At 38.0% G+C, this 20,203-nt stretch overlaps 1 protein-coding gene across 6 annotated transcripts in view; it reads left to right on the top strand.

Annotated features, from left to right (window-relative positions):
• The window catches only part of FAT1 (FAT atypical cadherin 1), a 126,092-nt gene that overhangs the window by 3,327 nt on the left and 102,562 nt on the right, over nt 1-20,203 (top strand). For 5 of the 6 annotated variants that reach the window (XM_015592830.2, XM_015592829.2, XM_015592833.2 and 2 more), the window contains exon 2: nt 14,120-17,402. In XM_015592830.2, coding sequence (XP_015448316.1) covers nt 14,138-17,402 — 3,265 coding nt within the window. In that variant the 5' untranslated portion in view covers nt 14,120-14,137. Of the gene's footprint in view, nt 1-18; nt 205-14,119; nt 17,403-20,203 lie in introns of those variants that run through there. The other variant, XM_015592832.2, reaches the window with a different exon arrangement.

Genomic DNA, 20,203 nt, shown 5'->3' with positions numbered 1-20,203 from the left:
ATCAGCGAGCTGGGTGCTGCTGCGAGCTGGCTGCAGGCGGCGGCGGCGGCGGCAGCCCCCGCCGCACGGCTCTGGTCTTGGAGCCATTGCTGGAAATCAAAGCGGCGCCGCCGCGCGGAGCTACCGGGCGGCCCCGGGGCGAGGACTTCCGCTGCGCGCTGGACCTGGGAAACATCCCCAACGCGCTTCACGCCCCTCTCTCTGGTAACACTCGAGCCTGCTAAGGACTTAACTGATTTTTAATTGATCTCGCTGCTAGGTTCATTCTTACCATTTATGAAATAGTATCCACAGCGGAGGTGAGGTGAAAAGAGGCCAGTAGTCAAGAGATGGCATCTTTGAAATGGAGTCGCAGAGTTCTCCCAGATGTTTTGCGCCCCGAAGGAGTGCTGCTCTGAGGTTTAATTACTAACTGGTTGAATGCAGATAGAATGGGTGCGATTGATAAATTGCAGGGCTACATAGTTGCACGATGTGCTGTTTATCAGTTTGTTTCTATATTTCCTGAAAGAGAAACTCGTGAGATGTTTTTAAAGAGATTCTAGTTCTTCAGTGCTCTTACCCAAAGTGCTTTCTTCTAGGAAGCTAACTTTCTGTCGTCTCTAAGATTTTTTGTTCCCAGTGATGTGAATTGCACGGCTTTGAAAACAAGGACGCAATTGTATGCATTAGGAAAGTAAACTCATAAATATTTTCTATACAAAGTTTTTTTTTTTTTTTTCATGCGACTGAGCTATGATTTCATTAAGTGGCTTTTGTTAAGCAACTCTGGTGCTTGGTAGATTTTTTTTTTTAAAAAAACTGGATATTTACAATGACTTATAATTGGAGAAGTTTTAAAAAGCAAATTATCTCGTTATTTATATATTTTTATAAAATCAGATTCTTAAGTCTTCATATATTCAGAGACAGGTTTCAGTAGGTTTAAGATATATGCACGTGTTAAAACGTGTTTTTCTATCTTACTTATAGAGTTGTGGTTTTTCAGCTGATCCAGTTATTACAGTTACTCATGAAAATTTGTTTCTTGAATTAGATAGATTAATTCCGATATTTGGCTTTGTCTTTGTGTTTTAGAAGGACCGCTCTGGTTCCACAATTATAATTATTATTCACTTTTTCTTGTTATATATTTAAGCTTTAAAATGAATGTGAAAATACTTAAAAGGTAACATAATTTTAAAAACAGTTGATATAACTGTTATGCCAGATGTGACATTTGACAAGTTTGAAGTTTGATTTGAATAAAGTGTGCATTTGTGTACCCGTTTCTTGAAAAACTGAACATCTTAAATGAGCCAAATTTTTTGTCACTCTGAAAGGAAGTGAGATTGTTAAAGAACTAAATAAAATCATTCAGGCCAACTGTATTTTCATTTGTATCTTTTAATTAATCATTAGAAGTACCCCCTGTGGGTTCTTATGTTAGATCATTTAAATCCATGTTATGGGCAGGTGCCAAAAGAGGAATCTAAAAATTCGGTGCAAACTAACACTTTTCATTCCTTTGATCCCCCATCTTTTTAGTGTATGTGTTTAGACTTAGCTCTTGAGCCACCTTTGAGCAGTTGTGTCTTTGAATATTCTAGGTGAAAGGGATCTTACCGAGTATGTTTTATCTCCCTTATCAAGTCCACTGCCACTTTTTTCCCTCACCCAGGTTTGGCTGATTTCTCATAAAGTCAGAAACTGAATCAAATTAGTGCATTATTGTGCATTAAATGTTGTCTCGGTGGCCTAATTTGTGGCCTTGAGGACCTGATACAGTAGCTGGAAGCCATAAAGCTTAGGTGCGTGTTTAATCTTTATGAGTGGGAAATTGCAGTAGGTTAGCTCTCTTTTGACCAACTTATATAGATGATGAAGCCAAATTATATCTTTTTGTCTTACTTAATTGTTGAATTTGCAAGTGTTAGTTTATCGTTAGGCACTGGAAAGGAGTGTTTGAAATGAGTGATGCTGGGAACTCATTTAACTAAGATCAGAAAGTTGCCATTTTCTCATATCTAAGAGGAACTTTTTATTTTGAAAATATATTTAATCAGATAAAGAATCAGTATATTTCACATTTTAAAGTATTTTAAAAATTACCTTTTAAGTCCCGGATTTAAGTGTATTGCCAACATTTTCGCTTAATTCCAAACTTTATTATATATGTGGAGATAAATCTTTAATTAAATGTCATCTACAAACCACTTAGGAAAATCAGTCATTATTTAATCTTCATCCTTCATGGAATATTCAAGTAAAGAGTTTCATAATAAGCCCTACAGTACAGACACTGATCTGGCATTGCCTCTAGCCAATTTGGAAGCATTTTGAGATGGGTGGTGACCTCTTTCTGAGCTGCTGGAAATTAGAACCATCTCCAGGGCAGCCATCTGCAGTGTTGTTACTGGCCTGGTGGTTGCACCTGGATTTTCTGTTAATTTTGGAGTGATGAATGTATTATTATCCCACATTATCCCTTCTTTTCTTCCTTCCCCTCCTTCAGTCCTGCCTACCATTCTTAATCCTCATCCATCTGTTCATTTATGAACCCAGCGCCTGTGGATCTCCTCTGCGCCAAACATTGACTGGGCCAGACACAGCTGACTATGAACAAATCATCTTTCCTGCCCTCAAGGAGCTCACAGTGCAGTAGAGGAGAAGAACAGATAAACATTCAGCTATATCCAGTGCGATGAGAGATCCATCAGGGTCAGGGTAGTTCATCATGTCACCTTAGTGAGCTGGGGTAGGTAGATATTAGGATGGGGTGAGAGCTGAGGGAAGAGTGAATCAGGAGGGACTAATTCAAGGAGAGGAAATGACATGTGTAAAGCCGGTTGTAGAGACCTTAATTACTTGTCAATTTTAAGGATTAAGCATTAGTTGTGACTTGATTGTGGTGTGATAAATGGTGAGAAAAGAGACCTGAGACCTAAGCATGCCATGTTATCTTTAGGAAAAGGGTTGGTTGGTTTATCATCAATACTTCTTTAATCCTGTTTTCATTTGATTATGAATTGTCTTTTTCCTTTGTGTGGAGAGAACATAGATAAACCATGACTAGGGCTTACATTGGTTTACAAAGACAGAGAGGATAATTTTAATGAGACAAGGGTTAAGAAGAGAAGGAAATATATGTCGAAGAAAAAGGTGAAAATAACTAAATTGTATGTGAGGAATGAAGGACAAGAGAAAATAAAATAGTAATATTTGCATTATCTTTTAAAAGGGAAGGAGTGGAGATGTTATAAGTTAGAGTCTGAACCACTAGGTTTCATCAGCTCAGGACAGTTGGGTTGTTTCAAGCCTGTGGAAAGTATACTTTTTTTTGGTTTAAAATAGGAAGTAAGATTGGGAGATTAAATTAGGAAAGTAGGTAGAAGTCGGAATATCGAAGGTCTTTAATACAAGGCTAAGAAGAACATACTTAATCAGCAACCTGAGGAGAAACACCGAATATTTGCAAACTGGGGAATGATATTACAAAGAAGTTTTAATGAGGTTAATTTGATTGCAGTGTATAGGCTAAATAGTATGGGGACCAGAAAACAGGAATACCGAAAAGTTATGGAGATGCTATGCCCGAACAAAGACAAATATGAACTAGGTGGCAGCAGGAGAAATGGAAAGGAAACAGTTTTGAGAAATTGAGAAAGAAAAAAAAGGTCAACTCTGCCTAACTTGGTAGATATGAAGGTTTGGTAGTTAAGACTAAAAGATCATAGAAATTCTGAATTTTGAGAGAGTGGGGTAGGGAAGGAGAGAGAATTTAGGGGAAGGAGGGGGAGAGAGAGAGATATGTAGAGAGAGAGGTGGGGGGAAGGCAGAAAGGGAGAGAATGAGAATATGAATGTGTTATCTGTGGAGGGTAGGAAGCTCTAAAGATTTTAGTCTAGTCTCTGGTTTTTCAAATAAAGAAATGGAATCCAAAGATTAAGCAACTTTCTTGAACTCACACAGTTAATCAGTGAAAAGTTCGAGGCTAGATCACAAGTTTTATGTCTCCCAGCCTCCCCGCCCCCCTTTTTTAAATTTAACTTCTTAGATTGCAAATGTGGGAGGTAAACTTCACTGGAATGGGAAAATACGGTGGAATCCCTGTTACAGGCATATCTCATTTTATTGCGTTTCGTAGATGCCGCATTTTTTACAGATTGAAGGGTTGCGGCAACACTGCATTGAGCAAGTCTATCAGTGACATTTGCTCACTTCTCTCTGTCACATTTTGGTAATTCTCATAGTATTTCACACTTTTTCATTATTATATTTGTTATGGTGGTTTGTGGTCAGTGGTCTCTGATGTTTCTGTTGTAATTGTTTGGGGTGCTGTTACTATGCCCAAATAAGACAGTGAACTTAATAAATATTGTGTATGTTCTGACTGCTCCACCGACCAGCCATTCCCCCATCTCTCCCTTTCCTCTGGCCTCCTTATTCCCTGAGACACAACAATATTGAAATTAGGCCAATTAATAACCCTACAATGGCCTCTTAAGTGTTTGAGTGGAAGAAAGGGTCGCATGTCTCTCACTTTAGCTTAGTGAGGAAGGCATGTCAAAAGCCAACAGAAGCCAAAAGCTAGGCCTCTTGCGCCAGTTAACTAAGTTGTGAATGCGAAGGAAAAGTTCTTGAAGGAAATTAAAAGTGCTACTCCAGTAAACACATGAATGATGTGAAAGCCTTATTGCTGATAGGGAGAAAGTTTTGGTGGTCTGAATAGACGATCAGATCAGCCCCAACATTCCTTTAAGCCAAAGCTTAATCCAGAACAAGGCCCTTAGTCTCTTCAGTTCTATGAAGGCTGAAGAAGAAAAGTTTAAAGTTAGCAGAGAAAGGTTGGTTCATGTAGTTTGAGACGCTGTCTCCATAACATGAAAGTGCTGATATAGAAACTGTGGCAAGTTATCCAGAAGATCAAGCTAATTATTGAAGGTGGCTACAGTAAACAACTAATTTTTAATGTAGACAAATGAGCCTTATATTGGAAGAAGCTGCCATCTAGACTTTCACAGCTAGAGAGGAGAAGTAAGTGCTTGGCTTCAAAAGACAGGCTGACTCTCTTGTTAGGGGCTAATGCAGCTGGTGACTTTAAGTTGAAGCCAGTGCTCATTTACCATTCTGAAAATTCTGGGCCCTTGAAGAATTATGCTAAATCTATTCTGCCTGTACACTATAAATGAAACAACAAAGCCTGGATGACAGCACATCTATTTACAGCATGGTTTACTGAGTATTTTGAGCCATTGTCGAGACATACAGCTCAGACAAAAAGATTTTTTCCAAAATATTACTGCTCACTGACAGTGCACCTGGTCATCCAAGAGATCTGATGGAGATGTACAAATGAGATTAATGTTTTTTTCATGCCTGCTAACACAGCATCCATTCTGCAGCCCATGGATCAAGGAGTATTTTGACTTTCAAGTCTTATTATTTAAGAAATACATTTTGTAAGGCAATAGCTGCCATAGATTTGGGCAAAGTAAGTTGAAAATTTTTTGGAAGGAATTCATCATTGTAGATGCATTTGTAATTCATAGAAAGAGGTCAAAATATCAACATCAACAGGAGTTTGGAGTTCATTCCAATGCTCATGGATGACTTTGAGGGGTTCAAGAATTCAGTGGATGAAGTAATTGTAGATGTGGTGGAAATAGCAAGAGATCTAGAATTAGAAGTGGAGCCTGAAGATGTGACTGAATTGTTTCACTCTTGTGATAAAACTTGAACAAATAAAGAGTTGCTTGTTATGGATGACCACAAAGAGTGGTTTCTTGAGGTGGAATCTACTCTTGGTGGACATTCTGTGAAGATTGTTGAAATGACAACAAAGCGTTTAGAATGTTATGTAAACTTATTTGATAAAGCAGTGGCAGGGTTTTGAGAGGATTGACGCCAATTTTGAAAGCAGTTCTCCTGTGAGTAAAGTGCTATCAAACAGCATTGCATACTGCAGAGAAATCGTTTGTGAAAGGAAGAATCAATGTGGCAAATTTGATTGTTGTCTTATTTTAAGAAATTGCCACAGCCACCCGACCTTTAGCAGCCACCACCCTGATCAGTCAGCAACTATAGACATTGAGGCAAGACCCTCCATCAGCAAAAAGATTATGATTTGCTGAAGGATCAGATGATGATTAGCATTTTTTAGCAATAAAATATTTTTTACTTAAGGTATACACATTGCTTATTTAGCCGTATGTTATTATGTACTTAAAGGACTACAATATCGTGTAAATATAACTTTTATGTGCACTGGGAAACCAAAAAATTTGTGTGACTTGCTCTATTGCAGTATTCTCTTTATTGAGGTGTCCTGGAACCATACCCACAATATCTCCTAGTTACGCCTGTATTTTGCAGTGGAGAGTGGGTGAAAAGGCTGTATAACAGATCTGATGGTATCTCAGGAGGAGTGTTGTGTGGTACTTGAGGGAGTTTAGGGTTGGAATGTGGGATTCTGTGGTGATCCTTTTGAAAGCATAGTGGATGAGATCTTAAAGGGTGATAATATGTACATGTATACAAAGAGTTGGAAGACAGAAGCTTGCAGTGCCAGACTTCAAGGTTGAAAGAGTCAGTATAGAATATAAAAGAGTATTGAAAAGAATCAGGAAAATTGTGTTATTTTTTCTTTATATGTTATGGATTGCCTCTTTATTTTAGGCAAGTCTGTGGTAATATAAGGGACACAAGGGCATTGGGAAGAGAGATGAATAGTGTCACATGTGACACTAAGTTCAGAAGAATGAATACTGAGAAAAAAGACATTTGATTCGATACTAGCTTGTGGTGTCAGAGTGGATCTGAGGCTTTGTAGAGCAGTTGAGGGCAGAAACCATGCTTTTAGAGGTGAGGGAATTCTAAGGAAGTCAGGGTAGCACTAAGAAACTACTTTTTTGGAACTCTTTGCAGCATTAGAAAGAAAACAGGGTGTTAGCTTGAAAGAAGTAAAGGTTTGAAGGAAGTTTATTTTTAGGTAGGGATGAACCTATGTGTATTTGTAGACTGCAAAAGATGGCAGTAGAGAAGGGGTCTTTGAGTGTGATGTTTAAGTGGGAGAGAAAATTTAGGAAAGAGATGTAGAAGAGGCAGAATTTTATGGCATCAGGAGTGTCTTTATTAGTGAGTAGGGTGGGTCCCATCTCCTCTGAGATGTGGGAAGAAGAGAGAATAGGGGAAGGGAACTTTTGAAGGGGAGGAAGAGGACAGACTTTCTACCTGATGACTTTTGTTTTCTTATTATATATTAAACATTCACATTTCTTATCCGTTATTTAGTGAAATGCCTGTACGTGTACCTAAACACACAGGAGCATCATAATTTGACCTGTAATAAAGCCTTACTAATTCGAGGGTGGAAGAAGTGGCCAGTATTAATCACTGGTTACCCTACCAAAACATCATTTGAATGATTTCTCTTTGTTGAGAAAAATACATAAGGTGAGATGGTCTTAAATCACAAGAGATAAACAGTTTGTTTATTGAGCTTCTCCGTGGATAAAATTTGCCCTGGAATGTGGATGAGGAGAAAGTGGTTGGAGGCTGAGTAATAGTGGACGTTTCTGTGTATGAGGAGAGAAAAGGATGCCTGGCCCAGTCAGAAATGTACACACAGCCCTTGTTCGCCTGTCTCATCTCTTATGTCACAAAAGCACAGAACAGCTAGAAACAGTCACCTTCATAATGCTCCCAAGGATGTTTAATAGTTTCATGTAGTAGGTAAATTACATAGTAGATTTTGAATGGAGGCTATTTAAAAATTAGGAAGTCTGTTTAACTTTCTTAAGGGCGAGAAAACTTTTTAAAAATTATTTTGGATTGACTATATCATGTAAATGTGGACATTTTTAAGTTCTGAAAAAGAGTTATAATGTGTTGAGGAGAGAGATTTTGTAATTCCTCACTATCAGTATCAGTAGTTTGAAGACTGTTTTCAGTTAAATTGGAATCAATTGTTGATCATTGAAGGCAACATTTGAAATAAGTTATTGCCAGAGTAATCAGACTTACTGCAGCTCCAATCAAAACTAACAAGAAGAGTTACCAGAAGTAATAAATGATACATATTAAGCCTAAGGCTGCTTAAAACTTATTAAGATGGCTTAAAAAGATTCAGTGTGTACCCAGAAAATAAAGAAGATATACCCATTAATTTTTCAGTGTAAGAACAAAAGCTTTTAAAAGTACTGTCAATGACTATTATAATGTAAATAGAAAATTATGTATTTTTTTTGTTTTAATGTTATCTAGAAGCTGTGAATTGATTATAGCTAAGTAACAGGCTTTCTTAGTAAGATACAATACTTGTATTTGACGCCTATTAAGTGATTTTAGAGATCATTAAACATTTATTAAATATACAATATTTTTTTTAAAAAAACGAGTCATTTAATTTCATATTTTGTTTTTTGACAACTTCATGACATTTTTCTTTGACATTATTTTCCTCTCAATTTAGATTTCTTTAAAAAATACTCTAAAAATGTGACACTATTCAAACTGAACATTAAGTTCTAAATTTCAATAGTAAGTTAAATTCTGGTGGCGCTCTTATAAGATATCCATACAAAATGGAAGTATATAAGAGAGCACGATGAAGGAGAATGCAAAGTTCTTGGATATTTTTGTGTGTAATTTTATTATTGTATATGGAATGAGAAGTTTAATACTGTTTACCAGTTGCACAGAGGGCTAGAATGACTAATGACGTGTGTAGGAATTGTGACCTCTAAATAATTAATATGCAGCATTGAATAGAATTTATGCGTTGTGTGATGCTGTGGCCCACCTAATGTCCTGTATCCGAGCATATGAAACCCTTCCGAGTCTTTCGCTTTAGACCTAAATATTTGAATTTATGCAGTCATGTTCTCAGCATGGGGGTTGTGTTCTGCTTTGTGAAGAATATGCAGTCACAGTAATTGACTGTAACACTTTACATGAAGTCCTCCCTGATGAAGAAATATGAACATATTAATATCTGAGTCCTACTAGGAAAATTATTTTTCTCTTTTATTTATGGATTTTTAGAGATCTCTACTAAAGAAATTTAAGCTTTGGACCTGAGGCCCTTTTTCCTAAAGGCTGAACTAAGTAAACATTCTTTATTTTCGCTTTGGAGAATGCATGGAAGAAATACTAAATTACTGTGAGTTCAAGTAGTGTGATCACCTTCTAAATATCAAAGTGTAGCCTCTGGCTAAAATGGTTTTTGGAGCTTAATTTTCATAAGCATGAACTCTAGGTAATAACATACTTTTTAGATGAAATGGTATTAGTACTGTTTCTTTTTTTTCCCCTACAGCTTTATTGTTTGTTTTGTACAGAATAACAGCCATAGTTTTATGTTTATTTCTGTTTATTTTTTGATCATGGCATTTTGTAGTGAAACCTGAGTTCACAGTTCTTGGTTACATTATTATAAGGTTAACAATATCCTAAAAAGTAGACCCTTTTTCTGATCAAAAGAACTATATTTAATAAATTATTTGAATCATAACGGCATTCTGTTAGCCAACTTTGCACAAGTACATTTAAGGTTTTTAAAGTTCTTGGTTATGTATGTGGTGCAGAAAGTTTATTTCAGCTGCAGTGTGTCCCATGAGCACTGCGGCAGGTGAGTTGTGAAAGGTGATGGAGGTGTTTGGGATTCCAGTTGTGAGAGGGAAGTGAGTGGTGGCAGAGGCTGTGGTCGGACTGAATGAGTGAGATGCCATGGCAGGGGAACAGCTTCAATCACTTGACACGTTGGATGTTTTCCTGGGGGGTGATGGGGATGTCCAGGGCCTTTCAGTGGTGCTGGTAGGAACAGTGTGACACCAGCCAGTATTTATAGGTCATTTATTTACAAGTTCTAATGTTAGGCTTCAGATGTTCAAAAAGATTTGCTTATCATGTCTTTATCACACCACTCAACTGTTCTTGCTTCTCCTTCTTCAAAGGCTGCTGTAGCTCCTCCACTGGTTCCTCTTCTCTGGTTCCTCTTCTCTGCTGCCGTCTAAATTCTAGGGGAGCAACAGGGCTCTGTCCTTGGTGTCTTCTCTATCGGTGCTCTGTCCATTGGTAATCTCAGTTTTGTGGTTTTAAATACCATCTTCTATATTCTCACCACTCTCAAATTTATGTCACCAGGCCGGACCTCTCCCACATGTCTGTCTGCCCACTCAGTCGTTACAACTTGTCCAAAATTGAACTCATCTTACTCCTGAAAACCTGTTCCTCTCTGTCTTCCCTCTTCAGTATCTGACAGCTTATTAGTTCTTGCTCAGCACACAATCCTTGGAATCTTCTTTGATACCTCTCCTTTTCTCTTCCTGCCTCAGACCCTCAGTCCAATTCATCAGCAAATCCTGAAATCGATCCAGAATTTCCTACCTTCACCATAGCCTTTTTTGGGTCAAGCCACTGTGGTCTCTCACTTCTACTGTTGCAGTAGCAGCTTTCTAACTGACCTCCCTCCAGCTTTTGCCATGGTCATTCTGCATTCCCTTCTCAACACAGATACCAGAGCCACTCTCCACTTTAAGTTAGAGCATGCCACTCCCTGTTCAACATCCCCAAGTAGTTTCTCGTTTTATTTGTAGTAAAATTCAGTCTTAAAAATCACCCTTCATCAATGAGTCCGTACTGACCTAAAAGAATGATTGGATGTAAATACATAAATGGGAGAGAATAGACAAATCTCTCTTGTAGAAGAATTCTAAATAATTCATGTAGCATAATTCTCCATCTCTTAAGTATGGGCTGTACCTAGTGACCTCCTTCTAAAGAGTACAGTACAGAAAGGAAGGAAAAAGAGTAACTTTACTGTGGAAAAACCTGACTGAGCATTACTTTAAGTGAACAAGGTCAACGTCAGTATCAGTAAGTCATGGTGATATGATGCCATAAAATGGCACTTCACCTCTGTGATCTCCCTCTCCCCCCTCCCCCCCAAACACATAGCCCCAGTGTAATCACGAGGAAAACATCAGGCAGATTCCAATTGAGGGACATTTTACAAAATACCTGACTAGTACTTCTCAAAACTGTCAAGGTCATTAAAAACCAGGAAAATTAGAGAAACTCTTACATTCCAAAGGAATCAGAGATATGATGATTCAATGTAATGTGGTGGTCTTGTTTGGGATCCTGGAACAGAAAAAGGGTATTGGACTTAAATGGTTAATAACAGTGTATCAATATTACTTCACTAGTTGTGACAAATGTACCATAATAATGTGAGATGTTAACAGTAGAGGAACTATCTTCCAAACTTTTCTGTAAATCTGAAACTATTCTAAAATTAAAATTTTATTTTAAAAAAATCCATTACTGCCCTCTCCTTACCCATGTGCTCCAGCCACAATGGTCCCTTTGTTGTTTTTCTAATTAGACTTCTCTCCTGGAGGTGATTTTGAGCCCCAGGGGACATATGGCAATGTCTGGAGAGATTTTTAGTTGGGCAAGGCTGGAGGGGGTTTGGAGGATCGTTGCTACAGGCTTCTAGTGGGTGGAGACCAGGAATAATACTAAACATCCTACAGTGCCTGGGACAGCTCTTCCTCTGCTCCCACCCTCAAAAAAAAATTCCAAAATATCAATAGTGCTGAGGCTGAGAAACCCTGGTCTTTTTGAAGTTAGGTTTCTCTCTTTCCTTTCAGGTTCTTGACCACATTCTCTCTGCTCTATTTATGTTTCTCCTTAGCACCAAATCATCAGCGTCTTTTTGTTTACTTGTTTGTCACAAGGAAATGTATCTACCATGAGGATTTGTTGGTAGTTTGCTTGGTTCACTTTTGAATCCCCAGCATCTAGAACTGTTCCTTACACATAGTAGGCGCTCATTAAATATTCATTGAACAAATCAGATAATTGATGAAGCGAGTGAGTGAATGATAAGGATAACTAACATGCCAAAAAATTCATATAGAAAAATGAAAATGTAAACGTTCTTCCGGCTACCTATTCTCCACAAATTACCACTGTTAACATTTTATTTTTATCTTCTGAGAATTTTTCTGTTTTTTTTTTTTTTTTAAACACCTTTATATACTCTACACACAATTTATCTCTCCCCTCACACTTTCTTACAAACGTAAATGGGATCAGTTTAGTTTTTCCATTTAGTATGTTGGACATCTTTACATATCAACATATAGAGTGTTTATTCTTTTTAATTCATAATGTTTTTTATGTAAAATTAAGCAAAAAAATATTTTAGTTGCTTGCAGTAGAATTCTGGTATAATACTTTTTTGTAAACTGGGTAGTAATAATGTTTCCCGAAACAAAAGATAATGGTTGTTTAACATCATCTTTTTAAGTGTTCTTTAAAGCATTTCTTTGTGTGTGTGTGTGTGTGTGTGTGTGTGTTCCTACTTTGTAAATGCCTTGAGATGGGGATCTCTGTCTTTTAAAATTGTTTTTAATTCTATGTACCTTTCATGGTTTGTTTCATAGCAGTTTCTCAATATCTGTAGGAGGAACTGAATTGAAGTTTTCACTTGTTTTGATAAAAATTACTGGCTCATTAGATAATATTCAAATTTCCCTGGGTATTAGAACTATTGACCAAATTAAGAAATGGTTTTTGGGGGAAATTATTTATTTTGTTTTAAATTATTTTCTTATTTTCTTAATTGTTCATCTAGAGGCCAAAAATCTAATTTCCTTACTTTCTCTGCTGATCTGAAAAAAACAAGAGAGCTAAAGAACAAGTTAGAATGCCCAACTTGAACATGATTCAATATTAGTTAAGCTTCTAATTGCTTTCAGCATATCAGGTCATTTTTTTTTTCCCTAATGAAATGAGTAATGGGGCAAAGTTGGCAGTAGCTAGCTGAGGTGAGGTACTGTAAATTAATGTCGCCATACTAATTTCAACCTGGCTGTTTAACCAGCCCTCCAGTCTGCTGTTTATTTCGCTTTTGGTATCATTCACATTTTGCGAATATTCGTTTGAGAGTCACTTTTCCAAGGGTACAGTGCTGTCCTCTATTCTCAGTGCTGGGATGTTTTGTAAAGATACATTGATTTATGAGGTGAATTTGTTGGCATTTAGGGGAGCAGTTGATCTGAACATCATTGTCCTGCTCTCGTGCCAGACCTCAGCCCTGTGGACCGCTTCCCTTCATATGTCCCTTTCTCATGTGTCCTTTCCTTCCTCTTCTCCCTCTGTTTCTCCCACAGTGCCTACCACCTTGCTGCATTGATTAGGCCCTTTATGTGTGTTAGGTTAGATGATTTGGCTCTTTGTGTGTGTGTCTTGTGCTCGGGTGACAGGTTATTCAGTTACCCTGAGACAGTAGGCACTGGTTGCTGGCAGTGGTGATAAAACATTGATGCGGTTGGTGAGATGTGCTTTGCTGACTTGGCGAGGAGAAGTTCTGTTCGTCCTCAAGCTACTGGTTTTCCTTTTGTAAACGGATATTTTTTTGTGGGGAGGGGGGAGGCTTGTGATAGTTCAGAAATGACCTCAGCATCACGCTTGAATGAAATAATTATTTTAATACACTTAAATAGTTATATGATGCTAAGTGAGACAGTAAACCCTTACATTATGTAGGGAGTGAACTTAATCATTCGTATAAAGAAATAATTTCAGGATAAATTTTGAACTGAGATTACAAGCTATCGTTACAGGATGTCGTATAAAACCACTGTTGAGAGTTTTGTGTTGTTTAAATTAGTCGTTTTCTAAGCTTCTCATGCTCAGGATACTGTGGTGGCATAATTGTGAGCTTTTGAGTATTTATTGTATATAAATGAACACAAACAGTGTAATTATCTACCTTTTTAACTTTTTTTATATTTGCCTTGAAGATTTAAATATAAGGATGCAATTTAGTCACTACAGTTGGCAGTCTTTCATCTGATGCTCATTAGGATTCTTTGAGTCACTAAAATATGAAAAAAGATTCTTAAACTTAATAACTCTAGAGAAATAACAGCATTGATACTTATATTGGAAAAAGAAAAAAAAACTACAACCATTGCATTTATTCATAGTCCACCTGGGTAGAAAATACTTTAAATATTTTATTAAAATGTAAGGTCTAAAATGAGCTGTAAGAAATAAATTTGCATTTTTTTTGTTTGTTTGTTTTATTTCCCCAAAACAATGATTCTTATTTTTTCTATTTTAGGTTCCTGAGAGTCAAGCGATGGGGAGACCTTTGGTGTTGCTTCTGCTTCTGCTCCTCCTCCTCCAACATTTTGGAGACAGTGATGGGAGCCAGTCACGTGAACCGACTCCCATACAGTTTACACAGTTCCAGTACAATGTCACTGTGCATGAAAACTCTGCAGCTAAAACCTATGTCGGACATCCTGTAAAGATGGGCATTTACATTACAGATCCATCGTGGGAATTAAGGTACAAAATTGTCTCGGGAGACAATGAAAATCTATTCAAAGCTGAAGAGTACATTCTTGGAGACTTTTGCTTTCTAAGAATAAGGACCAAAGGAGGAAATACAGCTATTCTTAATAGAGAAGTGAAAGACCATTACATGTTGGTGGTCAAAGCAGTTGAAAAAAATACTAATGCTGAAGCACGGACAGTGGTCAGGGTACAAGTGCTGGATACAAATGACTTAAGACCATTATTCTCGCCCACCTCATACAGTGTTTCTTTACCTGAAAACACAGCCATAAGGACCAGTATTGCAAGAGTCAGTGCCACAGATGCAGACATAGGAACCAATGGAGAATTTTACTACAGTTTTAAAGACCGAACAGACATGTTTGCTATTCACCCAACCAGTGGTGCAGTAGTTTTGACTGGTAGACTTGATTATGCGGAGACCCAGCTCTATGAGATGGAAATTCTTGCTGTGGACCGTGGAATGAAATTGTATGGTAGCAGCGGTATCAGCAGCATGGCCAAACTAACAGTTCATGTAGAACAGGCCAACGAATGTGCTCCTGCGATAACAGCAGTGACGTTATCACCGTCAGAACTGGAGAAGGACCCAACGTATGCAGTCATAACAGTAGATGACTGTGATCAGGGTGCCAATGGGGAAATAGCTTCTTTAAGCATTGTGGCAGGCGACCTCCTTCAACAGTTTAGAACAGTGAGGTCCTCTCCAGGGAGTAAAGAATATAAAGTCAAAGCAGTTGGTGGCATCGATTGGGACAGTTATCCTTTTGGCTACAATCTGACACTTCAGGCTAAAGATAAAGGAACTCCTCCCCGGTTCTCTTCTGTGAAAGTAATTCATGTGACTTCTCCACAGTTCAAAGCTGGGCCAGTCAGGTTTGAAAAAGATGTTTACAGAGCAGAAATAAGTGAATTTGCTCCTGCCAACACACCTCTGGTCATGGTAAAAGCCATGCCTAGTTATTCTCATTTGAGATATGTTTTCAAAAGTGCACCTGGAAAAGCTAAATTCAGTTTAAATCACAACACTGGTCTTATTTCCATTTCAGAACCAATTAAAAGACAGCAGGCATCCTATTTTGAACTTGAAGTAACAACAAGTGACAAAAGAGCCTCAACCAGGGTCTTGGTTAAAGTCATAAGCGCTAATAGCAATCCCCCTGAATTTACCCAGACAGCATACAAAGCGTCTTTTGATGAGAATGTGCCCATTGGCACCACTGTCATGAGTGTGAGTGCTGTAGACCCCGATGAGGGTGAGAATGGGTATGTGACTTACAGTATTGCAAATTTAAATCCTGTGCCGTTTGTGATTAATCATTTCACTGGTGCTGTGAGTACTTCGGAAAACTTGGACTATGAACTGATGCCTCGGGTTTATACCCTAAGGGTTCGAGCGTCAGACTGGGGCTTGCCATACCGCCGGGAAGTTGAAGTCCTTGCTACAATTACTCTCAATAACTTAAATGATAATACACCCTTGTTTGAGAAAATAAATTGTGAAGGAACAATTCCCAGGGACCTAGGCGTGGGAGAGCAAATAACTACTGTTTCTGCAATTGATGCTGATGAACTTCAGTTGGTCCACTATCAGATTGAAGCTGGAAATGAACTAGATTTGTTTAGCTTAAATCCCAACTCTGGGGTACTGTCATTAAAGCAGTCACTGATGGATGGTTTAGGTGCAAAGGTGTCATTTCATAGTCTGAGAATTACAGCTACAGATGGAGACAATTTTGCCACACCATTATATATCAACATAACTGTGGCTGTCAGTCGCAAGCCAGTAAACTTGCAATGTGAAGAGACTGGTGTTGCCAAAATGCTGGCAGAGAAACTCCTGCAGGCAAATAGATTGCACAGTCAAGGAGAGGTCGAGGACGTTTTCTTTGATTCTCACTCTGTCAATGCTCACACACCACAGTTTAGAAGTTCTCTCCCAACCGGTATTGAGGTGAAGGAAAACCGTCCCTTGGGTTCCAACATAATTTTCATGAATGCTACCGACCCCGATACTGGCTTCAATGGAAAATTGGTCTACGCTATTTCTGGAGGAAATGAGGATAGTTGCTTCATTATCGACATGGAAACTGGAATGCTAAAAATTTTATCTCCACTTGATCGTGAAACAACAGACAAATATACCCTGAATATTACAGCATTCGACCTTGGGATGCCACAGAAGGCCGCTTGGCATCTTCTGGATATCAGAGTTCTTGATGCCAATGATAATCCTCCCGAGTTTTTACAGGAGAGCTATTTTGTTGAAGTGAGTGAAGACAAGGAGGTGAATAGTGAAATCATCCAGGTTGAAGCCACAGATAAAGATCTCGGGTCAAATGGACACGTGACTTATTCTATTCTCACAGACACAGATAAATTTGCAATCGACAGCATGACTGGTGTTGTCAGGGTAGTGTACCCTTTGGATCGTGAAGCGCAGCCCGTGCATTACTTGAAGATTGAAGCCCGGGATCAAGCCACAGAAGAACCTCAATTGTTTTCCATTGTACTTTTGAAGGTCTCATTAGAGGATGTTAATGACAACCCCCCTCGGTTCATTCCACCTAATTACCGTGTGAAAGTTCGAGAAGACCTTCCAGAAGGAACCATAATCATGTGGTTAGAGGCCTATGATCCTGACCTTGGGCAGTCTAGTCAAGTGAGATACAGTCTCCTGGACCATGGAGAAGGGAACTTTGATGTGGACAAACTCAGCGGAGCAGTTAGGATTGTACAGCAGTTGGACTTTGAGAAGAAGCAAGTATACAATCTCACAGTGAGGGCCAAAGACAAAGGGAAGCCGGTTTCTCTGTCATCCACTTGCTATGTCGAAGTTGAGGTGATTGATGTGAATGAGAACTTAAACCCACCAGTGTTTTCCAGCTTTGTGGAAAAGGGTATAGTGAAAGAAGATGTCCCTATCGGTTCATCAGTCATGACAGTATCTGCTCATGATGAGGACACAGGAAGAGATGGGGAGGTCCGCTATTCCATTAGAGATGGTTCTGGTGTTGGTGTTTTCAAAATAGACGAAGAAACAGGTAAATATGTTCTTATTTCTCTTTTGATCTCCCCTCCCATTTTTTTCTAAAGTAAATAGTTCCTTCACAATTCCCCACTGGCCTCTGTTGAGGCTCAGTATAGAAGTGCATATGCATGCTTTTTGTCCTGCTGCAGGTGTCTTTATGTGTGGTAAGCCTTGAAGATGGAACCAAAGGAACCTAAGTGAATCAGCATACAATGAGTGAAAAACAGGGAAAAATTGAAATCATGATCACTGATACTGATATCTAAGTTTGTACTCTACTTTATCAGAAGCATCTTGTGGTTTTGCTGTAACTTAGAGAAGCCCTTCCAAAATTTTTCAAGCTATTATGTTTGCAGACTTCACATAATTACTGCCACCACCTAGCGTGCCATTCAGAGGTTATTGCATACCTGCAAAATTGTGCAGTGCACACAGAGAAAACTGTACTGACACATCCATTGTGTGATCTGCTTTTCTTAGTACCTCCTCCAGGTTTTGTTTGAGAGGCACATGTAGGGTAGTTCAATGTTGAATTGAGAAGACCTAGCTTGGAATCTTGGCTCTTTCAGTTTTCAGTTGGGTGATCTTTGGATAAGTTACTTATCTTCTTAAAACTGACTTTCTTCAACTATAAGATAGGGCCATTCAAAATTACTATAAGATTTGAAATAACATGGGGAAGCTTCCTAGCATGTATTAGAGGCTATTAATATCTTTTGGAAATGGTAGCAATGCTTCGTTAATGATATTCTTTTACCTAGTATAAAGTCCCCAAACCAGAACATCCAAGACAGCCATTTATGCTAGAATATGTATTGTTTTGGACTTTGTGCATAGATCTAATTTAGCTGCTTTTCATAGGTACTATAGTTATTTGTCATTCTCCTCTGATGGAGTGCGAGCCTTTGTATTGGTTTGCTAGGGCTGCCATAACAAAGTGCCATAACAAAGACTGGATGGCTTAAACAACAGAAATTTATTTTCTCGCAGTTCTGGAGGCCAGAAGTTAAAGGTCAAAGTGCTGACATGGTAGGTTTCCTCTCAGACCTCTCTCCTTGGCTTGTAGATGGATGTCTTCTCCCTGTGTCTTCACATGACTTTCCCTCTGTATGTCTGTCTCATTTTATGGCACCAGTCATATTGGATTAGGGACCACCCTAATGACCTCATTTTAATTTACTTATCTCTTTTAAGACACTATCTTCAAGTTCAGTCATGTTCTGAGATACTGGGGATTAAGACTTCAACACATGAATTTACCCCCAAACCACCTTTAAGGGCAGGCTTTTAGCTTATGCATTTTTTTATCCTCAGCATCTAGCAAAAGTGCCTGGAATGTAGAAGCTGTTCATTAAGTGTTCAAAGAATGAAAGAGTAAATTAATGATTATTTTGACTTTAAATATTCTACCTTTTGAGAATGGTAAAGGAAAAAGATGCAAACTGGATAATTGCAGCACTAATCAGCGATAGATGGAGTTCAGTTTGTTTATTAATCTCACCGATGTTTCTTTTATTACATTAAAATTTTGTTTGTATTCAGTAATACCACAAATAAATTCCTAAGGCAACACCTATGCCATTTATCTGCTCCCACATCTAATAGGCATATAGCACATGAAAAATATAATTATTGTCCTAGAAATAAGTTATTTTCGATGCTATAATGTTTATAATGTACTCTTATTTATTCAAGGGATTTTTTTTCTAATGAGTTAAATAGCATGTGTTTTATATGTGTATGTATAATACACATATGTATATGTACATACACACACATTTATAGATTTTATACCACTCATCTAAAATACCCATTCAAGAGAAAATAGCATACCCAACAGAAGTTAGTAATTACTCATCTAGAGTAGATCTTTTTTTTTGGTTGGGGGGATGTGAGGGTGTCATACTCTTCAGCATGAATTAGAATTTTCAGGTACAGTGTCAGCATAGAAAAATACCCAAGACTGAAGCTGAAACTATGAAGTGTTTTGTGAATTTCTACATTTTTGTTTTCCAAAGTGGATTTTGAAAGCCTGTAAGGAACTGTTGCAAGTTAAAGTTCAGACAGAAAATAGAACCAAAATCTTAATTTACATTTCCTTGCGGACTTAAATTATATGAGCACTGCTTTCTGGGTTTTTTTTTCTTTCAAGTGAAGAGCATTTTTGTTGCTTTTTAAAGACATTTAAAAACTAGTATTTTTCACCTATAAACTTAAGAGATTGGAGAATTTTTACTACCAAGAAAAAAAAGGAAACTGCCCAACAAGGCAGTATCCTGAAATAGATCTATAGTAGTTTTTAAGCTTAATGGCAGTGCCAGACTTTCCTAGTGGTTCTTCGTGGGAGGCCAGGCCATGAGTCGGGGGCAGTGAGGTTGGTAAGTATATATAAAACTGTTCTGTATTTGTATAAATATTGAGATTTAAAGGTGAGAGCAAAGTCTACAATTTTTAGATCATTTATTCTATAGCACTTGCTTTACAGAGGAAAATATCTAATGTACAGCTTTATGTTTATATGCTCTTTGAAATTAAAAATGATATAATCGTACTTACACACGGGCTTGGTATCTATAACGAGATGTATTTTTGGCAGTAGAATTATCAGCCCAAGTTATTTTAGAGATTCCTGGCAAGACAATTGGTATCATAATGTAAAATTCCTTCACGAAAAGTCAGTGTGTTTTGAGCAGTGGAAATACTTAAATTAGATCTGCTAATTTTTCATTTGGGGTTTGACTAATTTGTAGGGCAGGTTGGAAGTGTAGAGAGGTGCCTTTCAGGGGAAGAAAAGTAGGAGCGGTTAAGAACAGC

This window comes from Pteropus alecto, unplaced genomic scaffold (assembly GCF_000325575.1).
Source record: "Pteropus alecto unplaced genomic scaffold, ASM32557v1 scaffold24, whole genome shotgun sequence".
In the NCBI taxonomy this organism is placed as follows: Eukaryota; Metazoa; Chordata; class Mammalia; order Chiroptera; family Pteropodidae; genus Pteropus; species Pteropus alecto.
This window is presented reverse-complemented; position numbering and strand designations above follow the sequence as displayed.